Here is a 20,378-nt window from a genome sequence, read left to right on the forward strand (position 1 = left end):
CAATTAAGAAATACTGTTGCACTGCTCGCTAAGCACTTGAAGTCGCTAAATGAAAGACTTGCAACTTTACGACATTCCATTAGAATTGTATCGAGTAGCAAGATAAAGGAAAGATACTTAAAGAGGACACATTCATTGGTTTGGGAACAACAGACAATACAACGAATTGTAGACGAGTACAGAAAAAAGTTAAATGATTTGCTAGCACACGAAGAAGCAAAGGCAAGTTAAATAATAAGATAATAATAAATCCCTTTATATGTATTAACTTTATAAGTGCTATTCAAATGTTAGAGAGCGGCTGAGGAGAAACAACGACAAATACCACCGAAAAATCTTAAACTCTTTGAACTGCTTGATGTGGACACAAAGGTGATCGAATTGTGTAGCAATATTTTAAATACAAAACCCTTATTATTATTATTATTTTTAATTTCAGACATTTACTACAGAGGATAAATTATCTACTATAACAGAAACAGTATGTTCGATCATTTTTTGACAAAGCTTTGCACTACAGCAATTTAATTTTATTGTATTACAGAAACAAAATGATTTGACGAAAGTTGGTGAAAATAAAACGACCTCAAACAATGAGACAATAAAGCGCAAAATAGTGGGAGAGCATGCAAAAGGCGTAACTCCAACTCAGGTTATTATACACACAAATGCATATTAATTTTTTATAACTAAGGTTTTCTACATTCTTAAGCTAAATATTGCAAAAACACTACTAATAGAGTTTAAACCTCTTTCACAGCAGGATGTCATAAAAAAGCGGAGGACGTCAGAGGAGGAGAAGCAATGCACAGATGATATTGTGATAAATAGTCAAGATGAGGCATTAAAATATGTGACAGCGTTGCAGGAATATGCTTTAATGAATGAAAACTTTCGAGCAACGGGACTTTTGGTAGAAGTTGAAAAGTCATTAAAAAATCCAGCCATTAGTTCCGACTTCGAGGTATAGAATAAGTTATTTGAATAAATATTATTTTCATTGAAAACTGTAAATCTAAATGCAGATAATAGCTTTGTTTTTGTTTACATGCACTCTCAGTGTGCGCAAGAGAGACAACTATATGATGGTTTGTTTTGTTGTGAGGCGGCATCGCTGCCAGCTGATTGCACACGAGACAGCAGCTGTAACGCCTTTCGGTATTTTTTGGTACATTTTTGAAAACGACGAAATGGCCACCGGGAAGCAACTGTAAACAACCAAAAATTATACGGAACCTTGAGCTTGCCGCAAAGAAATGCCAAAAATGTGCACACTGCATAAAAACGTTTAGTGCGAAAGTGAAAAAGTAAGTTTTCAATTGCAAATAATGCGCAAACTAAAATAATTTATACTTTTAGATTAACTTGCGAGTGCACGTAGTGTAATTACGAATTTGCGAGCTATGGAGAATTTCATAGCCGATGCGGCTGAAAAAATGGAGGCGCCGCGCAAACGACTCGGAAGACCACCGAAAAACAATAGCAGCAATCAATTAGCTGGAGCTGAGACACCAAGCAATGATGAAATCGATGCCGCTGCCACGGCAGCAGACACATCATGCAGACGCAGCACACGAAAGAAAATTGCCAAATTCGATGTGCTCGATGTGCTGAACAAAAGCCGCAAAACGCACAAAATACAAATCGAGGCACGCATCGATTCCAATACGCCAACCACCAGCCAGAATGTGGCAACTCCAACCTCCACACAAGGCCTCAGCTCGCCAATCAATCGCTTCATTGCCGCTCGAGCTGCACCGCAACCAACGCCAACGCCTTCTGTGCCCGCCCTGGAGCTGTTCACGAAGCCTAAGCCAACGCCCAGCTTGATTGTGTTGCAGGTGAGCAGCGATAAGTCGCAAGATTTGCCACAACGCAAACGTGGTCGTCCACGCAAGCAGCTGTCCATGGACAACACTTCTAACAGCAGCAGTCCACAAGTGGAAATAAATGCGGAAATTGTGACCAGTTTAAGTGGTGAATCTTCCGACTCGGATCTGGGAGTTGTAACATCGAATGTGCCCGCAAATCTGGAGTTGCAAGATGACAATGCCTTGGAGTCGTCTCAAGCCTCCAACGACGATGCGGAGACAGAGATCATAACTGTGCTGCAGTCCGATGAAGAAGATTCCGATTCGCAGATTATTTTTGTGGAGATTGAAACGGCAACTTCAGCGACTGGCGAGGAGCAAGAAGATAGCAACAATCCAGCTGAACAGCACAGCTTCAAATTGATATTCCCCAAGGGCGAGAATGCGGAGGAGGAAGTGGAGGCAACACCTAACGATTCAAATCCCTCAGATCAAGAGTTTATTGCGGCTGTTGAGGAACAGCTAGCCAAGGATGAAGAAGAGGAACAGCCAGCCACTGAGCTGGAACTGATAACTGAAGAGCTTAGCGAACAGGCAAGTGTCTGCGAGATTGATGAGGAAGTGCTGCTGTTGGAGCAAGCAGAACAGCTGATAGAGGAGACGCAGGGTGAGGAGGACGTAAATATGGACACAGTAGAGGATGCTAAACTGAAGAGCGTTGAAGATGTAAGGATGGAGACGGAAGACGAAACAAAACAGGAGATTGTGGAAGAAGAAAAGAAGGAGAAAGTTAATGAGGATATGGAGACTGCAGATGAAGCAAAGCAGGAGACAGTAAATGTGAAACTGGAGAAAGTAGATGAAGCAAAGCAGGAGACAGCAGATGAAAAACAGGAGACTGTAGATGATGTAAATCAGAAGGCCACAGATAAAACAAAGCCGGAGACTACGTTTTATGTAGATGAACCAAAACAAGACTTAATAGTTGCTGCCAAGTTGGAGACTGTAGATGATGTAAAGTTGATTGCTGATGTTATCAACGAAACAACAAAAGATTGCCCTAAGGAAGAAGTTGAAGAAAAGCAGCAGCCACAGGAGAAGAAGACACAGCCGTCAACAGCAGAAAAAGTAATCCCGATAGAATTGGGGACCAAGATCTCAGAAGAAATCCTAGAGCAGCCTGAACAAAAGCCAACGACTGAGACCAGCAAACTAATAGCTGCCGAACAACCAAAGAAAGATCACGTTAAAGTCACTTCAGAATCTGCGCAAACTGAGGTGGCAGCTGAGTTGCCTGCCACAGCAATTGAAATGAAACTGTCAACTGAAGTGACAGACAAAGAAATCAAAATGAAAGCTACAACAAAAGAGCCTGAAGTCAAGCAGGCTAAGAAGGAGCCGCCTGCAAGTGAAGATGCTGCAATTGAGACGCCTCCAATGAGGACAGAGCCAAGCAGCGGCAGCAAAGTCGAAGTCATGGAAAGTCGCACCACCGACAAGAAGAAACCAACTGAAAGCCCAGGGCCAAGTCCGAAACGGGAGAAATCTTCCACGCCTGCCAAGCTGCCGATTGTGGAATGCGATGCGCTGTTCAAGGTGCTGGACGAGGCCAACGCACAGATGCGTCAGGAGGAGAAGACTAAAAAGAAGCTCAAGCAATCGGCCAAGAAGCAGAAGCAGGAGACCATCAAGCAGAGTTCACCCACACCGCCAACGGCAGCCACATCGCGTGGCAAGAAGTCGCAGAGCAAGAAGGCTTCGCGACGCAATACAATCAGCAGCGAGGAACAGCAACAGCAGCAGGAGAAGGAAACCCCTTCAGTGGCCACCAATAAACGTCGCAATTCGCTGCATCCCTTCAAGGCGTCGCCAAGTCCCGAGCGTCGCCCCGAGTCGAGCGGCAAGAAAGCCAAGGAAAAGAAGCCGACACGCAAGTCAGCGACAGCGAAGGAAACAACAGAGACAACGGTTACAAAGGCAGAGCCAAGTCGTCGCATTTCCACGCCCACCTCTGAGGCGGAGGAATCCTTTTTGCTGGGCGACATAGCCAAGTTCATTGAGGATGGCGTCAAGCTGCTCGAACGGGATTACAGAGTAGAGGATGAGCAACAGCAGCAACAACAACAACAACCGGAAGAGCCGGAGCAACAAAAGCAGGAAGAGCAGCAAGAAGATGAGTTTGCCACGCGCGTGGCAAATCTAGAGACGCCAGCCACCACACCGACACCCTCGCCCGCTGTAAGCACAGAGGATTTGTCATCGGGCGTGCGACGTTCGCATCGCATCAAGCAGAAGCCACAGAGCAGCAAATCGTCGCAGGGACGCGGGAGCAGCGCGCACACGCCGTCGATTAGCATGGAGCAGCAGCTGTCGGAGTTGGCGCACATCGAGGCCATCAACGAGCAGTTTCTACGCCACGAGGGACTGAACACATTCCAAACGCTCCGGGACAATTACTATCGCTGTGCTCGCCAGGTGAGCAAGGAGAACGCGGAGATGCAATGCGATTGCTTTGTCACCGGCGATGAGGAGGGCTTGGGACAGTTGCCTTGTGGCGATGGCTGCATCAATCGCATGCTGATGATAGAGTGCGGTCCGCTGTGCACGAATGCGGATCGCTGCACCAACAAGCGCTTCCAGCAGCATCAGGGCTGGCCTTGTCGTGTCTTTCGCACCGAGAAGAAGGGTTGCGGCATCACCGCCGAGTTGCAAATACCGCCCGGGGAGTTCATCATGGAGTACGTGGGCGAAGTGATTGACAGCGAGGAGTTTGAGCGACGTCAGCACTTGTATTCCGAGGATCGCAATCGTCACTATTACTTCATGGCGTTGCGCGGCGAAGCCATTATCGATGCCACATCCAAGGGCAACATTTCGCGCTACATTAATCACAGCTGTGATCCGAATGCCGAGACCCAAAAGTGGACAGTCAACGGCGAATTGCGCATCGGTTTCTTCAGTGTGAAGACCATTTTGCCAGGTGAGGAGATTACATTCGATTATCAATATCAACGCTATGGACGCGATGCTCAGCGCTGCTATTGCGAGTCGGCGAATTGTCGTGGCTGGATTGGCAACGAACCAGAGTCGGATGAGGGCGAGCAACTGGACACGGATAGCGAAAGCGAACAGGAGTCACTCAACGAGGAGCCACGCCTCGAGCAGGAACAAAACAAAACCAAACCCAGCAAGGGAGCGAAGACCAAGGCACAATCCAAGTTGCCCGCAGCAGCGCGCAAGAAGCGCAAGGAGCAGCCCAAGGCCAAGGATCGCGAGTACAAAGCCGGACGTTGGCTCCGTCCATCGGGCGGCAGCAGTGAGAAGTCTGCAAGCGGTAAACACGATCACGTCGAAGATCCGGATGTGCTGGAGCAGCTCACGTTGCTCACACGCAGCGGGCTCAAGAATCAGCTGGACACATTGCGTTTCTCGCGTTGCATGGTGCGCGCCAAGCTGCTAGAGAGTCGCCTCCAATTGCTGGGTGTGCTCACACGCGGCGAGTTGCCCTGTCGCCGTCTCTTCCTCGACTACCATGGTTTGCGGTTGCTGCAGGCGTGGATTAGCGAGAGCGGCAGCGATCAGCAGCTGCGTTTGGCGCTGCTTGATGCCCTCGAATCGCTGCCCATACCCAACAAGACCATGTTGAACGACAGTCGCGTGTACCAGAGCGTGCAGCTCTGGAGCAACCAGTCTGGAGAGCCGGCCCAACCGGACATGGAACGCATCTTGGCGCTGCTACAAAAATGGAATGGTCTGCCGGAGATCTTTCGCATACCGAAACGTGAGCGCATCGAGCAGATGAAGGAGCACGAACGTGAAGCGGATCGTCAGCAACAAGACAAACCGGCACTGGAGGAGAGCAACAGCGCCTCGTCGGTGCTAAGCAGCGATCGTTATCGTCAGGATCGCTTCAGGCGCGACACGAGCAGTCGCTACGAGAAGTCAAAGCCGCCATCGCGTATGAGCGGCAACAATACCATCTGCACCATCACCAGTACTGCCAACTCCGAGGGCGCCAACGGCGGAGGCGGCGGCAAGTCCGAAAGTCGTCGACGCTCCGAGTTTGATCCACGTCGCGCCATCACCAAGGAAATGCGTCGATCGCTATTTGAGCGCAAGGTAAGTTGGGTTTCATTCTTGTCCATTCTTGTGATCCGGTTCTTTTGTTTACTCAGTAGATTGTTCAATGAATTTTGAATTCCTTTTACAGGTCGCCCAGGACGAAGCAGAGAAGCGTGTAGGAAGCGAGGACTTCCGTGAGCACGAGCTACGCTGCGAATACTTTGGCGCCGATCTCAACACTGATCCTAAACAGCTGCCCTTCTATCAGAACACCGAGACCAACGAGTGGTTCAACAGCGATGATCAGCCGGTAGCAGCTCCATTGCGTTGTGGCGACATTACTGAGCCACCCTCGCCTGAAAGTCCCGCCGATGTGGAGTACAAGTTGCCGCCCAACATCGAACCGCTGCCGCTCTCTTGGACCTGGGCACGTACCCCAGAGGGTGACATCTACTATTATCATTTGCGTGATCGCGAGCCACAGTGGGAGCCACCAACCGCCGAGCAGCGTCTGCAGAAGCTGGTGGAGGATGAGCCGGAGCCGGTGCCAGCAACGGAAACGGACGACGAAGCTAACGCTGATCATCTTATCAAAGTGGACATTGATTTTGGAGCACAACTCAGTGCAGCGGCCATGGATCACTTGGTGGAGATCAAGGTACGCGAACGACGCGAGAAGCGACGCAATCGTCTGGTCTCAGTGCGTGTTATAAGTCCACGACGTGAGGAGGATCGTCTCTACAATCAGCAGGAGTCCCGCAAGTACAAGGAGAACAAGGAGAAGATACGACGCCGCAAGGAAGTCTATCGTCGCACACGTATCGAGACTAGTGCCACAGAGGCCGACGATGAGGATCAGCCTGCTGATGCGTTGCCCATACATCGCTATCTCTATTCATCGGACGAGGAGGCCACCACCGATGGCGATTGTCTGCCCGAAGCCGAGGCGGAGCAAGAGCCGGGACGTTCTAGCGAAACTGAATCGATGGGCAGCTCTAAGCGCAAGCTACCCATTCCGGAGGGTCTAAAGAAGCACCGCAGCGAACGCGACAAGAAGCGCAAGACGTAAGCTACACAAATTTTCATTATATAGAACGCATCTTCTAAAAAACTTACTTTACATTTTCAGCGCTAGCATTGCCCGCGAGGCCAGCGATAAATTCCACTTTGAGATCAGCGCTCATGTGGCCGAATTTTTGCGTCCTTATCGCCAAGAGACTTGCCAGTTGGGTCGCATCACAAGCGACGAGGACTACAAGTTCCTCATAAAGCGGGTAAGTAATGCAACGTTTTCAGTTTTCTAAATCTAAGTAATCATCCATCTAACTTAACTACAGCTGAGCCATCACATTACCACCAAGGAGACGCGCTATTGTGAGGCGACCAGCAACCCTTTGGCTTGCACCGAGTCAGTAAAGCACAAGTCCTATGACTTTATCAAGCAATACATGCGCAAGAAGGGACCCATCTATAAGAAACCTTCGGATAAAATGGACTAAACTCAACTTCCAGTTAATTTCCTTCAAGGGAAAATACGTACTATTAACGAAATATCGAAATATTGAAAATTGTTTCTTTATCATTTATTTTAAGTTATTTTTAAGATCTATACCCTAAGGAAGGGTAAAATGTGAAGTACTCTCTTTTTGTTATAACCATAATAAATAATCAAACTAGACAACAAATAATTGCTTATAATTAATATATCTTAGTGTGTTCATTAAAATATGTGTACTTACGATAGTAAGTGAAGTTGGAAATGAAGGATTATCCTGAAATTATAAAAAAGAGAAAAAAATAAGAGATGGTAATATTCATTGACTTGAATAAGATAAAAATACAAACAAAACATTTTAAAAAATAAATTTAAAAACAATATGTACTGAAAATATCATAAATCACTTTTATCACATAAAATTCTGAGTAATACAAAGTTCGGGTGAAACTCTAAAAACTATTTTAACTACTTTTAACTTCTCTTGAGGTATAATTTGAATGGTGTGATAGAAAACGTAGAAGCTATACCAGATATTTCAAGATTTGTTTACAAATTGTAAACTATTCCAGATCTTATTTCTCAATTACATACATTCATACATATGCGAATTAACTAAACCTCTTTAGCACGTGAAAGCAGCTAAATGACGCCGTCAAACCCCTATAGACTAACTTATTGACCTACTTACGTGCTTAATCAAATGTAATCAGAATCATTATATGTACATTATCTAGCGGGTCTGAAAGTAATTAAAATCCATTTCCCATTTAAGTAAATTTGTACCTTCCCCCCACGACACACGCCCACAGAGAACGTAGTGCAGCTCTCACGATATTCGCTTTGCTCTCCCACAGCACTAAAAATAGCAACAGCGCACACACACACACACACAGACGCAAACGCACGGCATATGATCGTAAGCAAGAGAATGAGAGAACGCGAATGGAGAGCGCAAACTCTCGCGCTCAGTAAACAAGTTTGAACAACTCGCCAAACCTGATTTTCCACCCGTCTCAGAGAGATTGGGAGGTCGAGTCAGTTTCACCAAATGACTGCAACGCTCCACACGTTCCGTGCGCAACGATCGATTTTTTGTTGTCGACGCTTTTTAGGTGTTTGTGTGCCTAAAAACCTGCTGCATATTTGTCAAAAATACAAGGTAATATGTCGGTTAGCTTTATCTAAGTTTATTATCTGCATTGCAATGCAATTGCATTATTTATACAATTATTTTGTTCGACTTTTTTCTTTAGGCATTGCCATATCAACGAACAGCAGAGCGCAAGCTGGAGAGCGGTTAAAAAAGAGTGAGAGAACGTGCGAGCGTCGAAGAGAGAGACGCGTTTAAAAAGAGAGAACAAAAGTGAGAGCGACCGTTAGCTGTTGTTGTGCTCTATTGCTTTTTGGATGTGTTGCTCGTGTTGTTGTTGTTGTTTGCTGTGCTGATTGTGGGGTATGTGCGAGCGCCTGGAAATAAGCCTGCCAATGTCTGACGTAAGTAAATCAGTTCATCAACTTGTCGCGATACTGTCGAAAAAAAGAGAGCTTTGCAGAGTTATTTCGATTATCTGATCTGGTCTAACTGGAACACTAAGCGCTAGAGCCATTAACTATGTACTGTTCGATGCATAAAATGTAACACATTCCGGAACCAGTTTCTGTTTCGGTGCTAAGTCACGCATACTACAATTTAGATATGAACTCGTAAATCTATCATATCGATTAATTTAGTTGTAGTTGCATAGTATGTTTATGAGTACGGATATGATATTTAAAGAAGAACTTGCTAATTTATTTATCTCATCTGATCAAATTCTCCTAACACTGGAACTATTATGTGACATTTATCTTAAATTTGAAATGCAAATTCAAACTTAGACAAATAATTTGAAATTTTTGCAAATCAAAGAAGTAGAAAGTAAGATGCAGAATTGATTTCAGTATAGAAAAATATATTCAAAACTATTATTAAAAAATTAACAATACCATCTAATTTATACTATATATATTTTATTATTTTTAGTTCCTTAAAAAATCTGTTATACGTTTTTCTTTTAAAAATTTTGTCTTCATGGTCAGCTTGTAAATAATTTGTTGGCTCAAAAATATCATCAATTCGTTAGGTAATTGTTTGTTGAGGTTTTGTATTTAATGTACAGAAACAAGTTTTTTTTTTTAAATATGTATTTATCTAAATTGAGCGTTGACCTTATGGAGCATAAAAAATTAAAAAAAAATAATTGCATTACCAATTACCAAAATTCCAAAATAAAATGATTACTTTAAATAAGCTTCTCAAATAATAAATATTCATAAAACTATGTTATCTTTGAGATGTCAACTTGTAGCTAACCAATAGGGTAACAAATATTTATACACCATTTATTTATGCAAGGAAAAGTAAATAAAGTTCCATTACAAAAGCAACTAATCAAAGTATTTTAATGTGTTCATTTGATGATCGTAAAGTGCAATTTTTGTTGGATTTGCTAATATTTCATTTTTGTATATTAATATGTATTTTTTTATATTCTTTCAGGATGATGGCAGCCAATATGGCGGCAGTGGAAGTGGCTCACTGCGTATACGTAATGTGCTCACGCTAGAGGAGCGTGTGGAGGCCATCAGGCAATACGATATTGTGCCCATGTACAGCAAAATTGCGAAGAATTTCAACTGCAGCTGGGAGCAGATCAAGAGCATTGTGTCCAATCGCGAACCCATTTTAGAGTTCTACGAGGCAACACGGCACAACAGCAAGCAACCAAATTCCAAATTCGAGGAGCTGCGACGCCGCAAACTTAACTTTCTGGGTCATTGCTTGTACGAATATATACAGCGTGCGCAGTATTATTTGCATTCCGATATCAATGAGGAGCTGATACGCACCAAGGCGCTGGAGTTTCAATCCCTCATGGGCATTGACAACTTTACGCCCAACAAGGTGAGAGATTAAATAAGCTGCATTTTTATTCCCGTTGCCTGAAGGGTAGAAGGTTATAGAAGGAGGCATCTCTGACCCCATAAATCCATATATGTATGTGCGTATATATATATGTGACTATATGTACATATATATTCTTGATCAGCTTATATCCGATTGTTTGTCCGAACACGTAAATCTCAGAAACTATAAGAGCCATGTCAATATACCAATTATACATTTCGGCATATTTCAGTATTTTGTCGGTATATCATTTCGGTATATTTTGTCGGTATATTGCACTCCTTAGATGTAGCTTTCTTACTTATTTCAATTTTACTTGTTTTACCAATATGCCAAATATACATTTTGGCATGTTTTAGTATTATGTCGGTATATTTAAATGATAATAACCTCCTGTTAACGTTTAAATCTCAGCGATAATAAGAGATAGAGATATAATTTTGTTTATCAATACTCCATTCCATGAAATATATGTACATCTTGGTACATTTCAGTACTTTGTCGATATATTTATTTGATGTAGTTAAATAAAAATACCCCACTGTTTAGCTTTTACTGATAATGTGTAAAGGGTAGATATAGCTTTCTTACTTATTTGAACTTTACTTGTTTTAGCAATATACTAAATATGCATTTCAGTATATTTCAGTATTTTTTATGATAATACCGCATTGATTAACTTTTTTTTTAAGAACCGGTAAAGGGTAAATGCAGCTTTTTTCCTTATTTGAACTTTAATTGAAATTGAAATTGTTTTTTACAGTCGTGGATCAATCACTTCAAAGCTGCCTACAACATAACGCTGTCGAATCGCCAGATTATGATGACACGCAAGCCGCCACGTTCGCTGGATCTGCGTGACATAATGTCCTACTGTGGTCGCAACACATCCGCCACATCGGAGGCAAGTTCACAGGCAGCGAGGCAACAGCAACCGCAGCAGACAGCTGCCACAAGACCAACAGCGGCAACAAGTCCGAGTGCCGGGCTAGTCAAGCCAGCGAATGCGACGACACGGGCAACGACGCTGTTGTCGCCACGCAAACCCGTCGATATACGCTCTTTGTATCGCACCAAGACGCTGGTGGCTGCCTCCAGTCAGAATCAGGCCACATTGGATGAGGTGCAACTGCGACGCAAGCGGAAGATTACGTTCTTGGAGAAGGCGCTGTACGAATACATTTCACGCTCGCAATTCCATCACAAGAACAAGGGACGACTCGATGTGGATCATTTGCGTGAGGTGGCCATCAATTTGCGTGACATACTCAAGATCGAGAACTTCTTTCCGGATCGCACCTGGTTCAATCATTTCAAGAGTCACTACAACTTTAGCTTCTCCCAGGGCGTCCCTTTAACCGGACGTCGTGTGCCGTTGTCCTTGGATCTGCGTGACATTGTCAGCTACTGTGGACGACACGAGCAGCGAGAGCAACCCTTGGGCAGCATTACGCTGACGCCCAAGGAGACGGAACCAGCGCGTTTTGTGCATCTGCCCATGGTGGAGTCGAAGTCAGAGACAGAAGCTGTCTCTGTTGTCGATGATGATGATGATTGCGTTGCCATTGAAGTGCCCACAGAACTCATAGAGATTAAAGACGAGGATGACGAAGAGGAGGAGGAGACGATAGCGGAGTCAACTGAAGTACATAAGCACAGAGAACGCAAACGTGAGTTGACCACAACAGAACCGCCCGCATCGCCACTCAAGATCAAAAAGATTGAATCACTCAATGCGAGAGCACAACAGAGAGAACAGAGTCCGGGACACTTTTCGGAGACCAGCAACGATGCAGAGTTGCCGCGATATGTGCAGAGCTATGCGGATGCACTTCGTCTGCTGAAGCCAATCGAGGATTTCGCTTTGCTTGAGGAGAATTATCGTGCCATCGGGTTGCTCACACAGCTGGAGAAGATCTTTGAAAGCAGCGCCAGGTCAGCGGAGAATGGCAATGCAGCCAACTAATGCGAGAGCAGAGAACAAAGCTAACAATATACGCCAAAAATTAATTCAGCTATTGGTCAGCAGCTTAGTCTGGACTGGATCGATAAGCACAAACAGTGTACATATAGCATCAATATGTTTTTAAGCGGTTACAACGAAGTTGCGAGAATTGCTCGATGTAAATCTGGCATGAAGCAAACATATCCTTTAATTAGATAGATGTTGTTATAAACTTGGAGAGGACTAACTGAATATAACTATAGAATATAAATGTGAATAAAAATGTTTTTTTTTTTTACTTTATGTGTATTACAAGTTTCGGTGAAATACTTTAGCTGCAACAACTATGAATTGTGTATATGCTTTTTATACCCGCAACCCTTAAAGTAGAAAGGAATTATAACTTTATGCCTGCAGGAAATGTGGCCAGGAAGAGGAAGAAGCCATCTCCGACCCCATAAATATATACTATATTGTTGATCAACGTCAACAGACGAGCCATATAGCCATTTCTGTCCGTCTATGGGTTCATGAACACCTACATCTCAGAGAGTATAAAAGATAAAGCTATAATTTTTTTCGACAGCACTTCTAACTTTTACACGCAGATCAAATTTGTTTTAGATAAGATTTACATTGAGTAAAACCTTATTGAGATAATCGTGATAAAAAATATTGGTTCAAATATTACTGACTCCAAATTTAAATTGAAATTGGAAAGAAACTTTAATGCTACACATTAGTTTTTCGTGATGGAAAAGTTTTGAAAATTCATTAATGAAAACAGATAAATATAAAAGATACCATATCCATCTACATATAGTAGTCTACAAAGAGACTTAAAGTTATTCCTTTTTTCCACATCATTAATTTAGCAAACTGCACATCCCCGATGATCAAGCTGAATACAAAATAATTTCTCATTATTTTCACGCTTCTATTCCTTTTGATTGTGGGGTATGTGCGAGCGCCTGGAAATAAGCCTGCCAATGTCTGACGTAAGTAAATCAGTTCATCAACTTGTCGTACTGTAAAAAAAAAGAGAGCTTTGCAGAGTTATTTCGTTTATCTGATCTGGTCTAACTGGAACACAGAGCGCTAGAGCCATTAACTATGTACTGTTCGATGCATAAAATGTAACACATTCCGGAACCAGTTTCTGTTTCGGTGCTAAATCACGCATACTACAATTTAGATATGAACTCGTAAATCTATCATATCGATTAATTTAGTTGTAGTTGCATAGTATTTTTATGAGTACGGATTTGATATTTAAAGAAGAACTTGCTAATTTATTTATCTCATCTGATCAAATTCCCCTAATACTGGAACTATTATGTGACATTTATCTTAAATTTGAAATGCAAATTCAAACTTAGACAAATAATTTGAAATTTTTGCAAATTAAAGTAGTAGAAAGTAAGATGCAGAAAAGTGATTTCAGTATAGAAAAAATATATTCAAAACTATTATTAAAAAATTAACGATTCAATCTAATTTATATATTTTTTATTATTTTTAGTTCCTTAAATCTATTATACGTTTTTCTTTTAAAAATGTTGTCTTCATGGTCAGCTTGTAAATAATTTGTTGGCTCAAAAATATCATCAATTCGTAATTGTTTGTTGAGGTTTTGTATTTAATGTACAGAAAACTAGTTTTTTTTTATATGTATTTATCTAAATTTAGCGCGTTGGCCTTATGGACCATAAAAAATTAAAAAAATAATTGCATTACCAATTACCGAAACTCCAAAATAAAATGATTACTTTAAATAAGCTTTTCAAATAATTAATATTATCTTTGAGAAGTCAACTTGTAGATAACCAATAGGGTAACAAATATTTATACACCATTTATTTATGCAAGGAAAAGTAAATAAAATTCCATTACAAAAGCAACTAATCAAAATATTTTAATGTGTTTATTTGATGACCGTAAAGTGCAATTTGTAATTTCCTAATATTTCATTTGTATATATTAATATGTATTTTTTATATTCTTTCAGGATGACGGCAGCCAATATGGCGGCAGTGGAAGTAGCTCACTGCGTATACGTAATGTGCTCACGCTAGAGGAGCGTGTGGAGGCCATCAGGCAATACGATATTGTGCCCATGTACAGCAAGATTGCGAAGAATTTCAACTGCAGCTGGGAGCAGATCAAGAGTATTGTGTCCAATCGCGAACCCATTTTAGAGTTCTACGAGGCAACACGGCACAACAGCAAGCAACCAAATTCCAAATTCGAGGAGCTGCGACGCCGCAAACTTAACTTTCTGGGTCATTGCTTGTACGAATATATACAGCGTGCGCAGTATTATTTGCATTCCGATATCAATGAGGAGCTGATACGCACCAAGGCGCTGGAGTTTCAATCCCTCATGGGCATTGACAACTTTACGCCCAACAAGGTGAGACATTAAATAAGCTCGTTGCCCGAGGGGTTATAGCTTTCCATGTAGAAGGAGGCATCTCTGACCCCATAAATCTATATATGTATGTGATTATATGTACATATATATTCTTGATCAGCTTATATCCGATTGTTCGTATGAACACGTAAATCTCAGAGACTATAAGAGCCATGTCAATATACCAATTATACATTTCGGCATTTTTCAGTATTTTGTCGGTATATCATTTCGGTATATTTTGTCGGTATTCATTTGGTATAATTAAATTTTACACTCCTTAGATGTAGCTTTCTTACTTATATGAATTTTACTTGTTTTACCAATATACCAAATATACATTCCGGTATACTTACATATATACATACATTAGAATCCGGTTATAACGACTCCGCTTATAGTGTCCGTCCGGTTATTGTGACGAAAAGTCGATGGTTTGGTTGGTCCCCATACAAACTTACATATATGAAAGGGCCTCCGCTTAGTATGTCTCCGCTTTTAGCGACAAACCGCTTATACCGACGAAATTTTTCACAATACAACTGGATATTGCGACGAACAAAAAAAAAATACATCGAAATAATGCCAACAAATTGAAGTATCAAACGACGCTGTCATAAATGTATGCATTTATCAATGATTGGCACTCTTGCTTGTGTGCGTAGGAGCGACACGAAGGTTCTAATATTCTCACTACTCTCTGTTAGTTTTAGCTGACGCCTTAGCTTATACTAAGGAACATGCAGGTATACGATTTATTATGGAAAAACCATGCTATTAAATTAAATTTATAAATTTTTTGTTATGTTCAAAAATTAATTTGTTTTATCTTAAAAACCTATTACGAACATGGCAACCATAAAAAAAAAACAAAACAAAAATTAATTTTGCTCCTTTCGGTTAGTGCGTCTTCCGGGTATAACGACGTCGGTCCCTTGAAAGTCGCTATAATCGGAATCTACTGTATTATTATAATAGAATTTTATACAAAGTTATGGCATATGCTAATTAGTTCTACTTTATAGAATCTCGTATCTATGTCAAAGTCTAATGGAAGCAGTTGTTAACAAATTTTTTACTTAAGCGAGGGCCAACAGAAACTTACGCTAGTTACTCTTTCTTCTCATTACCACTCTAATATAAGGATCATCTCTTTCGCATTGATCAGATTTCTCGATATAAAAAGAGCATTGCTAGAAAAAGAGTAATTAAACAATCATAGAAATAACTGTCAAAGTCTAACGGAACAAGTTGCTAGTAAAAATAGTACCTTAGCAAAGTCTAACACAAGCAATCAAAAGTTTTTTTTCGATAAAACCGTACGGATTGACTTTTTTAAGAACCGGTAAAGGGTCAACGTACCTTTCTTCCTTATTTGAACTTTAATTTAAATTGGAATCGTTTTTTACAGTCGTGAATCAATCACTTTAAAGCTGCCTACAACATAACGCTCTCGAATCGGGAAATTAAGATGGCATACCAGACACTATGGTTGCTTCTCGACGGTCAGTTCGAGTTAATCTACACGCCACTTGGAACGATACACTTGATGTCCTTGGATCTGCGATGCGAACAGCGTGAGCAACCTTTGGGCAGCATTACGCCGACGTTCAAAGAGACGGAACCGACGCGTTTTGTGCATGCGCCCATGGGGAGTCGAACCCAGAGACAGAAGTGGTCACTGTTGGGGATGATGATGATGATGATGATGATTGCGTTATCATTGAAGAAAAAATAGAAATCATAGAAATTAAAGACGAGGATGACTAGGAGGTGGACCCCCTCGCTATATGATATAGAAGGGTTCGAATCCCGATCGGTGGTGCTCGAGTTAAAATCCCAATCGACAATACATGCATATTTTTGTTTTTTTTTAATATTTTGAGATTATTTCCGCAATATTTTGCTTTTATTCAAAATGGGTAGCGGATATCTCACAGTCGAGCACACTCGACTGTAGCTTTTTAACTTGTTTATTACTGTTCCATTACTTTATAATTGTTATTCATTTATTTTATGTTTACATCTGAAATACATTTCTGTTTTTATATTATAATTCAAAATCTTAGGAATAACATTGTATGTTATATAGTTTATTCTGAACAGAATAAATGTACATTGAGCAAAACCTTATTGAGATAATCGTGATAAAAAAATCTTGGTTCAAACATTACTGACTCCAAATTTAAATTGAAATTGGAAAGAAACTTTTATGTTACACATTAGTTTTTCGTGAAGGAAAAGTGTTGAAAATCCTTTAATGAAAACATATAAATATAAAAGATACTATATCCATCTTCATATACCATATAATATAGTCTACAAAGAGACTACAAGTTATCCCTTTTTTCCACAGCATTAATTTAGCAAACTGCGCATCCCCGAAGATCAAGCTGAATACAAAATAATTTCTCATTATTTTCACGCTTCATTTATTGAGTATCTGAGGGTTAACGGTTCTAAAAATATATTTCCAATATTAATGGACATGCTCTGTTGCACATGTGTCTAATGAACATTTTCTTACCATAATTAAAGCTTGTACTCCAATGCTGGCCATTTATATACACACTTAAATCAGATTATTATGGCCAACTCAATCCTAGTTACCCTTGAAATGTCTTTTAATAGAATTGCCACACCTTACACCGTATTAATATCTCTCTCCACCCCAGTTGTGGATAAAAGCTTCCATGCATATTGTGTTAGAAACCAAATGAAGAGTTAAAAACACAAAACAAGTAAAGGAAATAATCAAAGAGAACTGTCATTAGCCGTTAGATATAGCCAAAAGCGGATTATAACTGCCATGTCACGTGACCATGTGTGGCACATATGAGTTGATGTCGATGTCGATGTCGATGTGGATGGTGATGGGTTTGAAGTACGAGTGCAAGGATACGCGGTATATGAAGGTGTAGTGCAGTGTATATGCTCAGCTTATATAATCCTCAGCTGACTGTCCCCGCTCCCCAAAAACATAGCGTACAATCAGCGCTTAAACTTTACGTTCGCCCTGTAAAACTTTACGCGTTCGTCCTGATGTCCTAGAAGTTGGGAGAAGAGATGAAATGACCTGCAGCAATGATGAGGCAAAAGGAGAAACAAATGTGAGCGAGAGATGTGGGGGGAGCAGGGGGGAGAAAGTCGAATCGAAGGGCGAACGCGAGTCGAAGCACTGGAAGCTGAGAGCGCTGCGAGCTGGGAGCTGCAAGCTGGGCAGCTTCCTATTGAACGTGCGTGGAGCTGAGCGCTGTAGGTGCTACATCAATTTCAGATGGCCAGAATCACCCGGCAGGCAAGCGGTGCGGGTATAAGCGGGAATAGCAGCAGCAGCATCCCAGCGAGGGACCTTGCCACACACACACACACACACACACACACTTGGACACAGTCGTTCAGTCACCTAGTACACATTTAGATGGAGCTACGATTACACAACGTCCATATAGCTGGGAGCATTGCACAGACATCGTCAGCGTCAGCTTCAGCGTTGAGGCAAAGTTTCGTTTTACGCTTTTGCCACCATCAACCATTCCCCTTACTTCCCTCTTGCTCCCGTTGCTGTTGCTAGGTGGCAGGACTTTCATTTCAAGGATTTCCGACCGACGTCAGACGTCGCACAAAAGCCCAACGTCCGACATCCGACTGACGACCTCAACTATATTCGTCGTTGTCGACGTCTACGTCGGTGGTTATAGAATACCTACGAGTGTTTTAGGGCTTAAGCCTAATGGAGAAAAGGAACCCAAAGGAACTGCAGGAACAACTCGGGAGGGAACTCGAACAGAACCAAAACTAAACGAAACTGGAAAACGGAGCCGAGTTGAAGAAGCAACATCAGTGCACACCAAAGCGGCGACAACATTCAAGTTTGGTCTCTTGAGTTTGCCACGACTCAGGTTACTGTTCCAAGCACGCACACACATACACACACACACAGACACACACACACAGACACACACACACACGCACAAACACACACACACATATCCACATAAAACGGAAGCCTCAGCACATTTCAGAGTTCTGAAATAAAAAACCCCGAGTGCCAAAAAAAATGAAAAGGACTTGAAGGACTTGAAGTACAGACAAGTATTTATGTAACTCGAGCTACCTGAGTGAGCATATATATATAGCAGCCACTGTATGTGTGTGTTTCCGAGTGGAAGCCCAACTTTTAATGTGAAGCTATAGCAACGGACAAACAGCTAAATGATCAACTCGTATAGTAAGCTACATACCAATCTTTTGTGTAAGAAAGGTACACTGCAATTTTTTTGGGGCAAGTGATCTCACAGAACAATGACATATTTTATTTATTTAGGAGAACGCAATATTCATTATACATAAAGTACGTTATTTACGGACAAAAACTATAGTTACTATCATGTAAATCAACAGCAACTAACGTATTTATACAAAAACAACTACGAAAGCTCCAGTCGAGTGTGCTCAACTGTGAGACACTCGCTACCCATTTTGAATAAAAGCTAAATAGGTCGGTATTATTCTTAAAATATATCAAATCAATATACCGAAAAGATATCATAATATATCAAACGCTGTATTTGGTATATTGTAGTTCAATATGATACTATAAGTCTTTGGAATGTTGCAGTATTTTTTATACCGTATACCATAGAGTACAAAATATTTATACAAAAACAACTATGAAAGCTCCAGTCGAGTGTGCTCGACTGTGCGATACTCGCCACTCATTTTGAATAAAAGCTAAATAGGTCGGTATTATTCTTAAAATATATCAAATCAATATACCAAAAAAATAACAAAAACTGTATTTGGTATATTGATATAGTACTTCAATGTGATACTGTAGTCTTTGGAATGTTTCAGTATTTTTTATACCGTATACCATAAAGTACACAATATACCAATTGACAGCCAAAGCTACTATAACCCGCAGTAAGTAGAAGTTTTTTCTCATACAAAAGAAATTCATAAATAAATTCTACATTTTTTATCTGATCGCAACCATATTTTAAGGAATTATAAAGAATCATAAGTCTTTACTGTTATTATTATATCTATCTTCGCGACTCTAGCTTAAAATTTGCTTCTGTTTTTCTATTTTAGTCGACTTGCGGGAATGTATCTAAAATAATACTAAAATAGTAATTATTGAAATATAAAATAGTTGTAATATACCGAAAATATATTATATTTGGTATATCAATATATTTTACATATATTTTATTTTATTTTATTTTAATTATTTTAAGAATACATTGTTAATTTAAAAATATATGAATCCCATAAAAAATGATCATACATATTTTGTATATCTATTTTCTTTTATATTAATAACATTTATTTAATAAGTTCAAAGATATACTTCTTTTTTGTGAGGGCAAGTGATCGTAAAGAACTATGACATAATAAAAATGCCAATTGTTAATTAATCACTCAAAAAAAAAAAATTGTGAACTCGTTTCGAGCGATTTCAAGTTCTTATCTGATTTACTTGTTCAATAGATACTTGTCTATAGTATTTATTCTCTATATTTAGTTCAGTTCAATTGTGTGTGTGTGTGTGTATGTGTACTCGACTGTCTATAGCAAATTGATTCTTTCAAAGGCCATCCATCCATAAACATAAATCTCGTCACGCTGCGAACCGAGCGACCCCTGGCCCCGAAAAAGAAAAATCAAATACTACGAATAATATCAGCATGCCATAA

The 20,378-nt window shown here is 40.8% G+C and overlaps 4 protein-coding genes and 1 long non-coding RNA gene across 8 annotated transcripts in view; 4 read left to right on the forward strand and 1 right to left on the reverse strand.

The window, feature by feature from the left end:
* The window catches only part of LOC117569322 (uncharacterized), a 191,158-nt gene that overhangs the window by 49,303 nt on the left and 121,477 nt on the right, over window positions 1–20,378 (reverse strand). The gene's annotated exons all lie outside the window — the stretch shown is intronic.
* On the forward strand, window positions 272–1,019 carry LOC117568931 (uncharacterized). 2 transcript variants are annotated; one of them, XR_007955104.1, is made up of 4 exons: window positions 272–372; window positions 440–481; window positions 545–652; window positions 761–1,019. It is a non-coding gene; the product is annotated as an uncharacterized LOC117568931 (long non-coding RNA). The 2 variants fall into 2 exon arrangements; XR_007955105.1 differs by having other exon boundaries at window positions 764–1,019.
* LOC117568417 (probable histone-lysine N-methyltransferase CG1716) lies at window positions 1,175–7,564 on the forward strand. The gene is made up of 5 exons (XM_034249062.2): window positions 1,175–1,307; window positions 1,360–5,930; window positions 6,022–6,938; window positions 7,003–7,147; window positions 7,211–7,564. The coding sequence occupies exons 2-5, from the start codon at window positions 1,404–1,406 to the stop codon at window positions 7,370–7,372; spliced, it is 5,751 nt and encodes a 1,916-aa protein (XP_034104953.1). The 5' UTR covers window positions 1,175–1,307; window positions 1,360–1,403; the 3' UTR covers window positions 7,373–7,564.
* Window positions 8,417–12,545, forward strand: LOC117570716 (uncharacterized). The gene is made up of 4 exons (XM_034252526.2): window positions 8,417–8,530; window positions 8,625–8,865; window positions 9,911–10,315; window positions 11,082–12,545. The coding sequence occupies exons 2-4, from the start codon at window positions 8,827–8,829 to the stop codon at window positions 12,282–12,284; spliced, it is 1,647 nt and encodes a 548-aa protein (XP_034108417.1). The 5' UTR covers window positions 8,417–8,530; window positions 8,625–8,826; the 3' UTR covers window positions 12,285–12,545.
* Window positions 13,152–16,560, forward strand: LOC117570717 (uncharacterized). 3 transcript variants are annotated; one of them, XM_034252528.2, is made up of 3 exons: window positions 13,152–13,261; window positions 14,272–14,676; window positions 16,088–16,529. In XM_034252528.2, the coding sequence occupies exons 1-3, from the start codon at window positions 13,223–13,225 to the stop codon at window positions 16,091–16,093; spliced, it is 450 nt and encodes a 149-aa protein (XP_034108419.1). In that variant the 5' UTR covers window positions 13,152–13,222; the 3' UTR covers window positions 16,094–16,529. The 3 variants fall into 3 exon arrangements, 1 of the variants encoding a protein (XP_034108419.1); XR_007955103.1 differs by lacking the exons at window positions 13,152–13,261; window positions 14,272–14,676 and adding an exon at window positions 14,708–14,761 and having other exon boundaries at window positions 16,088–16,560; XR_007955102.1 differs by lacking the exons at window positions 13,152–13,261; window positions 14,272–14,676 and adding an exon at window positions 15,036–16,021 and having other exon boundaries at window positions 16,088–16,560.

The sequence above is a fragment of the Drosophila albomicans genome, chromosome 3 (genome assembly GCF_009650485.2).
Source record: "Drosophila albomicans strain 15112-1751.03 chromosome 3, ASM965048v2, whole genome shotgun sequence".
Taxonomy (NCBI): domain Eukaryota; kingdom Metazoa; phylum Arthropoda; class Insecta; order Diptera; family Drosophilidae; genus Drosophila; species Drosophila albomicans.